Source organism: Callospermophilus lateralis, chromosome 10, assembly GCF_048772815.1.
Source record: "Callospermophilus lateralis isolate mCalLat2 chromosome 10, mCalLat2.hap1, whole genome shotgun sequence".
Taxonomy (NCBI): domain Eukaryota; kingdom Metazoa; phylum Chordata; class Mammalia; order Rodentia; family Sciuridae; genus Callospermophilus; species Callospermophilus lateralis.
Genome location: NC_135314.1, coordinates 38,848,147 through 38,862,816, shown reverse-complemented (window position 1 = coordinate 38,862,816; position 14,670 = coordinate 38,848,147). Strand labels below are relative to the sequence as shown.

General features: G+C 34.2%; 1 protein-coding gene across 1 annotated transcript in view; it reads right to left on the bottom strand.

Annotated features, from left to right (window-relative positions):
- Epha3 (EPH receptor A3) overlaps window positions 1–14,670 on the bottom strand; it is a 340,539-nt gene that overhangs the window by 109,714 nt on the left and 216,155 nt on the right. Inside the window, exons 4-5 of the mRNA XM_076868941.2 lie at window positions 6,967–7,122; window positions 5,940–6,275 (exon numbers count right to left, since the gene is read on the bottom strand). Of these exons, the coding sequence (XP_076725056.1) occupies window positions 5,940–6,275; window positions 6,967–7,122 (492 nt within the window). The remainder of the gene's footprint in view (window positions 1–5,939; window positions 6,276–6,966; window positions 7,123–14,670) is intronic.

Below are 14,670 nucleotides of genomic sequence, written 5' to 3'. Positions count from 1 at the left end.
ACCATTTAACCCAGCTATCCCACTCTTATGTCTATACCCAAAGGTCTTAAAAACAGCATGCAGAAGTGAAACAGCCACATCAATATTTATAGCAGCACAATCCATAGTTGCTAAACTGTGGAACCAATGTAGATGCCCTTCAGTAAATGAATGGATAAAGAAACTATGGTACATATACACAATATAATATTACTTAGTATTTAAAGAGAATAAAATTATGGCATTTGCAGGTAAATGGATGGAGTTGGAGAACATCATGGTAAGCAAAATAAGCCAATCCCCAAAAAACAGGGGATAAATGTTTTCTCTGGTAAGTGGATGCTAACCCATAATGGTGGGAAACATGGGATGAGTTGGGGAAAAGAGTTTAGGAAAGACGGTGGAATGGGAAGGTCATAATTGCCCTAGGTACTAGTATGATTGCACAAATGGTGTGATTCTACTTCATGTACAGAAAAGCAAAAAAAAATCTGCTCCATCTGTGTATAATGAATTGAAGAATACTGTAATGTGTAACTGATTAGAACTAATAAAAATACATCTGTTGATCTGTTAATCTTTTTGCAAAAATCTCAGTGAAAGGAAGTGCTGAGCAGTATGATATTTGAATTTAAATTAATATATTTCAGTTCTTACTCTTAACACCAAACCAACCAAACCAACCAACAAACAACAACAATAAAAAAAAAAAACACACCTAATAACCCTCCCAATAAATGGGCAAAATAATTAAACAGACATTTCTTAAAAGAAAACAAGCACAAATGCCAACAAATACATGAAAAAAAAAATGTTCAACATCCTTATCAATCCGGGAAATGCAAAACAAAACCACACTGAGATTTAATCTCACTCCTGCCAGAATGCAATTACTAAAAATACAAATAATAACAACTGTTGCTGAGGACGTGAGGGGAAAATGTATACTCAAACATTGGTTGGATTACAAATTAGCACAACCACTCTGGAAAGCAGTGTGGAGATTTTTCAAAAACCTCAACCATATAACGCAGATATCCCTTTCCTTGGTATTTATCCAGAAGAACTAAAATTGGCATATTACAGTGATATAAGCACATCAATGCTTATAGCAGCACAAATCATGATAGCCAAAATATGGAACCAGCCTGGGTGCCTGTCAGTAGATGAATGGATTAAGAAAATGTGGTATGTATATACAATAGAGTTTTAGTCAGTCATACAGAAGAATGAAATTATGGAATTTGTTGATAAATAGATGGAACTGATGAATATTATGTAATGTGAAAAAAAAACAGACTGAGAAAATCAAGAGTGAAAAGTTCTTTCTCACACATGTGGGAACAATAGCAAAGTAAGGGGAAAATAAGTGGGGAGGGAGACAGTGTTAGATATCATAAAAACAAAGGAAAGATCAGGGGAGTAGAAGGTGACTGTGGGGGAGGGACAAGGAACAGAAATGGGGAGGAAATGTGGAATGAATCCAAGAAAATTACACCAGGTGCATGTACAAATATACCACAGGGAATGCCACCTTTCTGTCTATCTATAAAGTACCAACTAAAAACATGTGAATGAGTAGAAGACAGACCAGTAGAGTAGAAGAAGGGGAATAGTGGAGGTGAAAGGAAATGAGGGACTCTGGGGACTGAAAGGGAGTAAATTAAATTCTATGTATGTATGATTATGTGAAAATGAAACCAACTATTTTGTATAATTTTAACACACCAACAAAAGGAAAAATAAACAAGCTTATCTTTCAAATGAGTTAATCAATAAATATTTGAGTAATTACAATATGTTAGAAGGCCTTGTTCAAGTCTACAATAGAAATGTGACAACTCATGCCCATGTAAAATTTACATTCTCCCTAATAATTGAATTCAATTGAACATAAAGAGGAATTATTAAAATGAGGAAATTATTACAGGTTTTTGGGTTGGAATTTATATACAGTGAGAGAAGAAATCAGACTTCAGGATTCAAAAGGAAGAGTATGAATGAGAGAACCAAAGGAGAAATAAAAATTACTCTAGGAAAAATCTAATCTTAGATTCAAAACTTAGAAAAAATATTGTGAGATAATGAAGGAGTAGTTAAACAATTTGTAATGTGCATATGCACTGTTGTGTGTGTATTGCCATTGACTTGTGTGCATTTTTCTCTAGGATGAAGAAAAAACTACAAAACAGATGAAAAGATAGGGACAGAATAGTGCTTGTTAAAGATGCTAGAAGAAAGGAGATTCTCTCAAGATTCAGTGTATTTATTACAGAGGCCAAAATCAATGGTCGAATGGTTTGGTTGTTTGGTGTTAAGAGTGAGAACTGAAAGAGTGAGCACAGATGGGAGAAATTAGATTTAGAGAAGGAGGAGATAGATAGAGTTTTCTTTTCTGTCTTCAATTTTATGGTCTTAGAATATTAGGAAGAAATAATTATCTGTGAATACTGAGGGAGTAAAGGATGAGATTAGGTCCTGGGAAGGGTGAAGAGGATGACAATCTTTTGCAGAATCCTTGTAAGAAGCCCTGTGATAGTGACTGAGCATTAAGGACTAAGGTTATTGTGATGGGTTGTGGTAGATTGTCCCAGCAAGGCCCTCTTTGTCTCCTAGGCAGTATGCCTTTTTTAGCTTTGTGACATGAGTCACAGGATGGCAGAAATGAGTAGGGCAATAGGAATTGAAAGTGAAGTTGGGGTTGGGAGGCAGTGCAGGAATTTCATCTCTTGATGAAATATTGGAAATGCTTCTTTACTCTAAGTTTCTCCAGAAGTTAAACAGGTGGGTGGGGGGAGGTTGGGGATATATGAACTTCAAAATTCCTTAAATTTTTTGTTAGTGTTCCTTCAGCTATTCTGAGAGTTTTATCTGCTATCAGGTAGTAAAAATGGGCAGACTCAATTATGAAGGCAGAGAATTAGCAGAGATGGATATTTCACTAATAGAATGATTGTTTCTAGAACTAAAAGAAAAATATACCTATTTTAAAGAAACACACAAAAAAACAAACAAACAAACAATAAAAACCTAAAACTAAAACTAAAGGTAGCCATTTACTCCAAGCTATACCCTGGGAGATGTTTGCTTTGCACTCTTTAATTCTTCGGCTTCTTGTTTGAAGGGTGGATTGATGGATACAATCTTTTTATGGAAGCCATGCTTTTATCACTCGAACACATTTTGTGCAAGTATTGAGAGCTGAGAACTAATATCAGAATTTACAACATAATCCTCTACAATTTAGAAGGAGCTTTATCATATGGTCATCACAAAGCTTCTACAATGTAATCAAGAGAAAAATCAACAAACTCAATCTCACAAACTAAATTACAAGGGACCCATTCACATTCACTCTTTATATCCATGTCAAAGATAGAGAGACTAGGAGGAATGTAACCACTGTGACATCATATCTGTCACAGCCATATCCTTCTAGTGGTAGGGAGGTTATTTTTCAAGGCTACCAGTCCATTAACCTTCACAAGAACAAGAATAAAGCCAAACAAAGAAACACTCCCAATAGCAATGGCATTGCTTCTAATCCTGCTTATATATCTTACCGTAGGGATTTGAAGATGAAAAAAGACCTCTATCTTTCCAGGCACACAAATTAATACAGACACCCTGAAATAAATGTATCAAATGCCTGTGGTACACATTATAGACAAACTTGGGATGTTTTTAAAAATGGGAATTGGTTCAGGGAGAGTAACCGAGATCATTCCTGCTGAATCTCTGTCTAATGCTGTGATTTGTAACTGGGAGGGCCAAAGCATCAACCCCATTTATTTTTTAAGGTCTTGGCCTGCTCTTGGTTGCCACTTCACCTAGATTCATTCACTGTATATATTTGGAGCTATTAGTTTCCAGATAAATGCATTGTCCGAAAGCCAGAGGGGGATGATAAGATAGAAAATAAGGAGCTCTCGCTTGTTTTTATATGGTTCTGTTTGACTTAAGAGATAATTACAACCCAGACTGATGCTCTTATTTTAAGCAAGGTAGTAAATCAGCTTGAAATATAGGATTTGGGAAAACCATTTGCCACATCTCTATAATTTGTTAAAATTCCTGAGTACTCTGTATATGAGAAACCATAGACAGAAACAAAGTGAGAAAAATACTGGGACTTGGAATCAGAAGGACACATATTTGAATATAGACTCTGATGGGGGTCTTATTCAAAATATCTGTCAAAAGACATGGCAGGGACAGGGACTCCTTAAGAGGAAGGATTGCTAGTGCAGGACTCTGGAGACTCTCCCATGCAAAGATTTATGTTTTTGATTGCTGGATTATGGGAAGATGAAGCTAGAGCTGAGATAGTGAGTTCAGGGAACTAGTCAACATGTTTGAGAAATTAACCACCATGGATGTATTTCTATACTAACCTACAGAAGTAGATAAGACTACTTCTTACCACACCAAAACTAGAATGACCATCAGGGTCCAGTCATTCTAGTGCATATATTCTCCTTATATTACACTTATTGTGTACCACTGGTAGTTGAAATAATAACGTTGAGTCAGTCAAGAAAGAGAAATGAACTATAGTGAGTTTTTGGTTCACCATTTGGCTGCTAGGAGACCTGTTTTATCTGATTGGAAACTAGTCTGTATGCTTTCCCTCTGTCTACAGTCACCAAGACACAGTCTGATATTCTCAGAAAAAAAAGGGCAATTTCTAATGGAGGCCAGAGATACTTCCATAATTTAAGCCAAATGTTTATGAGAAGCCTAGAGTGTACTCAATCCTAGTTTATATTCAGAGGTGAGTCCATAAGGGAGAAGTACACAAAAGAACCTGTGGATCCATTTAAAAGATTCTCAGGGAGGCATCCTTTCTCTATATGACACCCATCCCTGACCTGCCTTTTCACTCCAAAGTATATTTAAATGCAAACAATACAATTGTGTCTTTCAATTGAACTGCTTGAAATGACCCTCTAAATATGACATTTATAGCAACAATTATGAACAACAAATACTAGTTTAACTTTGCATAAGCTGTAAAGATTACAAAACTGCGTATTAACGCATTCATCCTAGTTATCAATGTTGAAAAATTATTTTCATATATAAAAGTGGTATCATTTGTATTTAAATTATCAACCATCTGCATAATTGAAATAATAACAACAAAAACCTCATAAGTAAAATCCATAAGTTATCTACATAAAGGATTAAAGAGTGATTGAAAGAGTACAGTTTAACAGCAGCAAAGACAGGAGAAAAGTTGGGAAGGTACAATAAAGGAATATGAGATGTTTGTATCCTTGTATAATTTTTTCCCTTTGATATTAAAGGGCTTTTGCTTATAATCTGCTAACTCAGCACTTTTTTAATTGGTAAAAAGAATTGTCAGTGCAAAACGTGGTTGGTGAAATCACATAGTATATCTGGAATGTAGTCAATCATTCCAGTTGTTTTACACCAAAACCTTTTCCACTGTGATTTTTCCTATCTCCATATTTTGAATTTATTTGCACAGAACTTATCTATTAAATAAAGTTGACTTAATTTCTTATTTTTAACTAAGAAGAGCTAAGAATTATAATACTTCAGACTTCTTAGGAGCATGGATAATTATATCACAAATTTCAATTATAACTAAAGTTATTTACAATTTTAAATAAGCTACATAACCTCTTTGATCATCAGGTTCAATATCTAAGTTCTTCAGAAATTCAAAACTATTTCAAGGAGCCCCATAAGTCCTATTTCAGAGTCCCAACTGTTTCATCTTGGCAACCATGGGTATAAACCAATTTTCAAATCACCTAACAAGTATAGTTTATTGTCACTTGAAGAATTAAATTGAATTATTGAATGCACCATAACCATCTAAATACGAGAGAAGACAAAATTTGGGGGGGTCTTTCAATCTTTTTACAGTCTCTGCCAGAGCCCTGCTTGATGTGATGTGGTAGGAGTCAGAAGCATCCACATGTACTCACCAGCCTGATTAGTTGTGATGCTGACTGCAGCAAACTGTCGTGGGGGGGAACTCAGTTTCGATACCCCATTAACGGCATCAATCTCAAAAGTGTAGTTAGTGTGTGCCAGGAGATCTGTCACTGTCACTGTGGTGTTGGTGAGTCCAAACTGTCGAGGGAGGAAGTGGACATTTGGGCTGCATGGCTCACACTGTTTTACATTCCACCCACATTTTTTACATATGATGTTGAAGGTAACATCTTTCCGGCCTCCTGTGTCCAGGGGCCAGCTCCAGTCCAGGATAACGGAGGTCTCGTTTATGTTAGAGATAACATTTCTTGGTGCGGATGGAGGTCCTGCAAAGTAGTTCAACAAAGATTAATGAGCTTCACTCCTGTTTTCTCCTAAAAGGGAAAGAGATAGTTTACAATGGAACTGAAAGAGGTAAATAACCATCCTGTCTTTATTGTCTACTTTTAATTCATCCTTAGAGGATCCATGAGATTATGGACACATGGATTCAAGAGCATTGTCCTCCCCAAGCTATGAACGGGGGAGTTTTGAGTCAAGGTTGAGGATGCATTCACAAGGTCCAGCAAAGGAATTTACCACTAAATTCAATACCCCTGTGAATAGTTATGAAAACTTTAGTATTACTTTTATAAATCTTAGTCTTTTTCCCTGTGACCTGTGACCAACATAGAGCAAGAGGGAATAGAAATGTAAAAACATAAATCCCCTGCCTATAACCTCCCCTCTCCTGTCAAGTATAATGCAAGATCTTATAACAAGATGCAAAAATTTTTCTTTCTTTCTGGGGGTCCCATTGCAGGAAGTACTTTACAAACTAATTCATTCTGTGTGATAAATGTTGCATTTGTGGTGAGCCAAGCATGGAGAGTGAAGCAGAGAAAGCTTTCAATTTGCACATGGTTAACGGAAGGGAATGGGCAAATGCTTTAAACACACAAAAACAAAAACAAAAAAACAAACAAGAAGAAAAAACAAATCAAACATGGAGGCATGGGTTGCAGCAAAACTACTCACGGGTACAAGCCATGGATGGAGGGTCTTTGTCTGCCCGGAAGTAATTATTCTCACACCTGCAGTTCATTGAACCATCTTCGTGAGTAGAACTGTGAGGCGGGCACTTGGCACACTTCATATTACCATCGGAAGCCTTGTAGAAGCCTGGTCGACAAGCTAGAAACAAAATGATTCTTTTAAAGTCCTGTGATAATTTTGTGAATGTATTTTGAAAATATGTAAAACAGATTTCAGGATGTTAGGACATGAATTCATTATGAACATCAATCAATTTGCTTCCTTCCCTAATTCACAGAAGCAAATAATACGGCCCAGTGTAGTTTTTCCACATATACATTTGAATTTGCACCAAATGTTAAGAAAAAAAGAAAAAAACCACAAGATTTAGATTATTTTGGCACTAGAGTTTGATGAAATTTCCAGCTTGTGTTTTCACAGCTTTACTTGGCATTGGACTATTTGTGGAAAAAATAAAGCAAAACCATGTCACCATGTAGTCATTTTCTTTTTTAAGCATGATGCAATGTGTATAATATCTGCACTGCTGTGAGGATATATTACACGTAGAGTTGTTTTCTAAACGCTCTGAATGTGTACAACTTTGTCCCACAAATTGTAATCAACTGATGGAAGAAAATTATGGCTTCCTGTACATTTTCAGATTCTTCAAACAGGGACAGTATTGTCCCTCAACTTTTATGGTAATGACCTGTCCTTCACTAACTCTGTGTTATCTTCTTTCTTCGTGATCATACCTCTGCATAGCATGTTTTGTGTCAGCCCAATGGGCTGGTTATCAAACATTGATTTCAGTGTACCCTTTAGGATCTATCATCTGTTTACTGCTTTTCCAGAATTATGCCTCTATTATATTGCTTTTGATAAATAGTAAATTCAAAGTTCTGTATTTTTGAATTTATTCAATTTCATAAAATATTAGAAGCTGAAGTCATCATGAAAACCCTCACTAGAACTCTCTTAACATTCCTTTGAGAAAGAATTCAAATTCAGGTCTCAAAGTTCAGGTTTCCTGCAGATCATCTTTGGGAATCAATAATTTCAAAAACTTCAAAAACTCACTACACTGAGATTTGAAGATTTATAGACCTAAGTATAGAATATGCCCTAAATATTCTCATCAAATTCTAGAATTTTCTTCTATCAACCTTTATGCTTTGAACACAGTGTTATTTACATTCAACGAAAATCAGTTTGGACAAATTTTAATACTTATAACCATTAAATATATTTCTGAAAGATGGTATATTATGTACATGCTACAATACTTTCTTACTGAAATATTCCTGAAATAAAATGTGGGAACTACATAATCAAGATAAATTGCTAGAGCAATAACATAAAATGATAACCATCATCCTCTGAGTCTTGTAGTTTTCTAGTTCCTACTAAGAATGGCTATTCTAGGCCCATTTTACAAAATAATGAACAAATTTTAGTGTCACATTGAGATCCAATTCTTCTTTCTTAACCTACAATTATTGATGATTATAAACTTTCTAACATTGTCCTTAAGAACTCTTTAGAAATGTCCACTCATGTCTCATATCCTATTGCCTCAGGCAGAAATGATATAAAGTATATAAACAAAATATGCACTTCTGGTTTCAATTTAGTTCATCATTGAGTGCTTTAAATTTGCAAAAGGCATTGCTGAGTCTTTAAAAAATTAAGTTGTAGTGCTCCAATGCACTTTGCCTTTTGTTTGCTTGTAAGTTTATCTTCATGTTTTCATTTGAGACTTTATGGTCTAAATATTCGACATTAAGTTATTTACTAATCACTTTCTGTTAATATTGTAAATGGCTATGTGATACTTTTAAGTAGAAAAGACAGTCACATAATCACTTCTTAGCTACAGCTCAATTTTATCAGGATACTGATAAGAGCTTGAATGTAGCTACATTTAATAAACCTAGAAATTAAAAACATAATTCAAGCTAGTACCTAGACTTTATCCAAATTATGGCTAAATAATAAACTTAGAAATGATAATAGCAAATGCAGGTAGGCACAGAGACAGAAAATTTAACAAATGTTTGTCAGGTATCTGCTCTTGTTCAGGTTCTTTGACAGGCGTACAGATAAAAGTACTTTTAATTCAATCCATACCCATACCAAAAAGGCCTTTTGCAATAGGAAATGGGCAGCAAGCTTTTAACAAACCATGCTGAGCAAAACAATTCTGACTGGGAGATTGGAACGGACACCATAGAAGGTATGATATTTGAAAGAGATCACTAAAAGAGAATAGGAGGTAGTCAGTAAAAATTTTAAATAAAAACACAAAGAGACCAGACTCAAAAGACAAACTGTAATATCTTTATTTCATGTGGAGAAATGTACCCAAAGTCAAAACCCTGATTCTTGCTTGCCATTGGAATTTTAATTCGGTTCATAATAATACCCAGCTAAATTCTACCTTACTCAGATTTTATTGCAACTAGGAATAAATGGTCAAAATTATGATCAAAAAGATAACCAAAGAAATAAAAACAAATCTGATTAAAGTCATTAAGATAATTTTTTCTCTTCTAAAAAGATGGAAAAATATGAGTGCTGCTACTCTTTACAAGATTCTAGCCTTGGTTATGAACATTATGTCTCTCACTACAGCAGTGTATATGTGACAATGAGGTAAAGGCCAAGAAAACCAGAGGAATGTGTATTGTGTGCTTGATGATCCAGCAAACATCTCTATCAAGATTTCTTTTTTTAATATTTATTTTTTAGTTGTAAGTGGACATAATATCTTTATTTCATTTTTATGTGGTGCTGAGGATTGAACCCAGTACCTCACAAGTGCTAGGTGAACACTCCACCACTGGGCCACAACCCCGGCCCCTCTATCAAGATTTCGTAAAAGAAAGGTGGTACCTACCTCTTAAAGTCACTGACACCAAGTGTTCTTTTACTGGCAGCAGAAAATATTCTGAGGTGATGTTAACAAATTAGAGAATTCAATTGAGATATCCTAATTAAATAGAACCATAGCCTTAGTGACTCTTGGAAATCATATTGGGGTGTGTGTGTGTGTGTGTGTGTGTGTGTGTGTGTGTGTGTGAAAGAGAGAGAGAGAGAGAGAGAGAGAGAGAGAGAGAGAGAGAGAGAGAGAGAAAGAGAGAGAGAGAGACATCTAGAGACACTGAAGTCCAAAAAGTTGAGACACACATTTGAGGACAGACTTTGCATGTTACCATATCTGATAGCTATCTGATAGGCTTCAACCACCACATAATTGATATGCCTTGAATGTCAAACAAATGCAAATATAATGCTAGAATCTGTAATGACATGTTAAATTTTAAGATACCATTATTCTTTCCAAAGAACTATGGTAACAGTTGTGTTAAAATGATCAGGGGAGATATTAGCTTATTTGCCTGGACAGTTGAAGCAAAACCAGAAAAGATTGTTTGCCCAAGAGTATAGTTTTAATAAGGAATAGATTTTTCTGCCCTTTATTTTATATAAATCAATTGTTGAACACAAATTGCTCTCTGAAAACATCATTTTCCCTTACCTACTCTAAAATGTTAATCTAAATCGAGGAATAGACATCTAAAATTATTTAATTAAAAATGTAACATTTTCTTATCTACTTCTAGTAAGAATCCATTTCAGAATGGTTAATATGCTTCTGTATATACATTTACCCAGGATTTCCTATATATTTGATGTCTGCTTTGGACAGTTTTGTTGGAAGAGCTGAGGGAATTTGTCAGGTTGAATATTAGGGTAACACACTGTACTGGGGAAGTATACAAGTAAATTCTTCCTTTTTGATTTCAAACATGGTATTGACATTAAAACAGATATAAAAACCAACAGAATAGAAGGCAGAGAGCCAGATCTACACAGGTACAGTTAGTTATCTGATGTTCTGCAAAGATTCCAAAACATACACTGAAGTAAAGACAGCCTTTTAAACAAATGGTTTTGGGAAAGCTGTAAATTGATGTGTAGGGAAATAAAACTAAATTTCTAACTTTCATTCTGTGCAAAATTCAACTAAAGTGATCAGAGACCTAAAAATTAGACCAGAAACTTTGAAACTGATAGGAGAAAACAAAGGCTCTATGCTCTAACATATTGACACTGGCACCAAGTTCTTTAACAAGATCCCTAAAAAAAAAAAAAATAATTAGAACCAAGAATCAGTATTTAATCAATTTCCAAAATTTCTGCTTGGCAAAGGAAACAATAAAGAGCCTGAAGAGAGAACCTACTAAATGAGGGAAGATTTTTGACAACTCTTCCTTTGACAGGGGGTTAATATCCAGAATATACAAAAAACTCAATTACCACCACAAATAGCCCAATTAATAAATGGGCAAAAGAACTAAACAGACACTTCTCAAAAGAAGAAGTACAAATGGCCAACAAATATATGAAAAAAATATTAACATCCCCAGCAATGAAGAAAATGAAAATCAAAACTACACTAATATTTCATCTTACTTCAGTTAGAATGGCAACCACCAAGATTACAATTAATGATAAATGCTAATGAGGATGTAGGAGAAAGTTGCACATTGTTGGAGGGACTAAAAAGTATAAGTATTCTGTAAAGCAGTAAGGAGATTCTTCAAATAATTAGGAGTGGAATGGCCATATGATCCAGATATCCCATTTATTTTAGAGAAGTTAAATCAGCATATTATAGTGATAAAGGCATATAAATGTTCATATCAGTTCAATTCACAATAGCCAAGTTAGGGAACCAGCCCAGGGGTCCCTCAACAGATGAATGGATAAAGGAAATGTGGTTTGCATATACAATAAAGTTTTGCTTAGCCAAAATGAAATTATGGCATTTGTTGGTAAATGGATTGAACTGTAGGACATCATACTGAGTGGAATAAACCAAAATCAGAAATTCAGAATCCAATATTTTCTCTCACATATGGTAGCTAGACAAAAGGGAAAAAATGGGGCAGGGGACAGGGGTGAATCCTATGAAGACAGAAGAAAGATCAGTGAAGTAGAAGAAAGGAATAGAGGTGGGCAGGGAGGGACAGGAAAGGGGAGGAAAAGTGGAATGAAGCTGACCAAATTATATAGTACATACATGAATGTACTACAGTGAATTTAGCTTTATGTATACCTATAAAGCATTAATTAAAAAAACTACAGTAGTTAGAAGAAAGACCAGTATGGTACAGGAAGGAAAATAGGGGAAAGAAAACCGGAAAGAGGTGGAAGTACTATGGACTGAAGTAGAGAGAATTATATTCCAGTCATGTATGATTCTGTCAAAATGAACCCCAATATTATGTATAAAGGACAAATAAAAACACAAAAATAGTTCAAATTTCTCTAGTGAAATTAACAAATTTGAGAATATGACTAAAGAATGCATTTCTATTAATGAAATGATTATTCTTGGAGAAACACTCTAAAATTTTTTATATAACTCACTTTTATATTTATTCCAAAAATAAATAATCTCTCTCCCTTGAAGCAAATCCACATGTGTTCATGTACCTATGATGCCTTCTTCATCCTTCAATATATCCTAATGCAAGCATTGAGACTTTTCTTTCTAAGGAATATAAATACATGTGTTTTATTAGCTTTGCTTATCATTAAAAAAAAAGGCTTGCACTTTGAAAATATCTGCTTCCTTTCCTTAAAACTAGCTTTATGGCAATCAGAACTTTTTCCTCATTTAATCATTGTTTTATATGCTAAAGAGGGTAACACATCTAAAAGGAAAATAAAATCAGGTTAAGATAAGAAAGTGGATGTATTAATGTGGTTTTCTTTTCCTATTATTCCTCAAGGAAAGTCCTGTTCTCTTATAAGAGAATACCAAAGAAAACAGAATAGACAAGAAAGGCAAATGAGATTTAAAAAATGAGAGATATACAGTGATGAATTTTAAAATAAAAAGTTCCAGCTATCTTGTCAAGGCCTCCATGGTATAGACCAGATACTAAAGCAATAGTTAATTAACCTGATGCCAACACAACAGAGTTCTGATTTATGTCTTCCCTTAGGTAATCCTGCAGTAAAGGTCTCTGTCAGTAAAATAATTAATAGATTTCAACTTCAGGTTAGTAAAACCAATTGTGATTAAACAGATTAACATCTTTTCAGTGTAGAGAAATTGCTTCCTGTTGTTGTTGTTGTTGTTCCAGAGATGTTTTCTTCTATTGTTATAAGAGACATTTTTAAACTAGTTAAGCACAGCTGAAACTCTCATCTTTCTTTTATATTTATAAATCAAGGAGATATGATCCATGAGTCTAAATTAATAGCTGAAAAATGTATGAAGTAGGATATCCTCAACCCCTACCAGGTATTATCAAAGACTTCTAGAAATCAAACGTGTTTAGTGTTTACCTAATGGTTGAATTCACTTGTTATCTTCACCTAACACTCCCTAATTTTTCTTCCTTTTTGCCAGTATTCAGTGAGTTTGCAGCACTAAGAAAAAGCAACGGATTAGGATGAAGAAGATACAAGTTTTTGATCTACTTTTTCCCACCAACTATGTGTTCTCTCAATTTCATTGTCCTGGGGTGTTCAGACTTTTAATGAGGTGATGGGAAAAGTGACTTCTATAAATAACTCTTATGATCCATTTTTAGTAATTATGTATTCCCAGGTTAGATCCTGAGAAATATAGTTACAAGAGCTATTTCCTATCAATTTTATCTGTCCTGTATCTTCTCCACTGTCTAGTACCAAGAAGTTGATGAAATACTTTTTTTTTTTTTTCAGTGTATGATTAGATTGCAACCATTGTCCTCTCAGGACATCAGTTGTTTCCTCATTTAAAAAATAACCTACATTGAACTAATTTGTCTCTAAAGATTCTTCAGGCTAGACATTTTAAACTATTAATACTGCATGTCCCAGGATTTGTAGGATTGCTTATGCTTTCTAAGTAGAAGGGGGAAAAAAGGAGTATCTTCATATTTATCATTTCTGTAAGGAATAAAATTAGTCACATTTCTGTAAAGATTAAAATTACTACACGTACATGTGGAAAAATAAGAATTTATACCCTATTTGAATCAAATGTATGATATGTCAAGATCATTGTATTGTCTTGAGCAACTAATAAAAAAATAAATAAATAAAATCAGTCATTAAAATTTTATGACAATAAGATGAGAAAATGAAGTTCTTTCCCAACTTAAAAGAAATGTAGTTGAGAAAAGAACAACAGGTTTGTCAGTGCTTTTCTGTATCAGAGCAGTACATATTCAAATAATTTTATGTTTGGATGGAATGAATGATAAATTGACACACAAAAACATAATTCTCTATTACACTTTCACATTAACTAATAACATAGTAACTGCATTTAATGCAACTCTTCCTATTTTGTACATTTTAGAGGAGAATAATTTGAAGTTTGGGAATCTTATGGCATGAATAAAAATCAAACAATGAAATTCTATCAAAATATTTATATTAATTATTTTCAACTTTTAAATAAAAGATGATTTTTTTTTCTCTTTAAGTGACAAAGAAGAGCACAGTACTGGAAATACAACTTTGAAAGTAGTGATTCCACATCTGTTAGTTTGCAGTAAGGATTTATTCACCTTTGTCCTGCTAATGCAGCTGTTAAATGCTGAGTTAGTGAGGTTATGCTTACTTGTTTGTTGAGCAAACCCCAAAACATAATTGAAAAAAATCTCAAAATGGGTCACAATGGAACAAATAGGA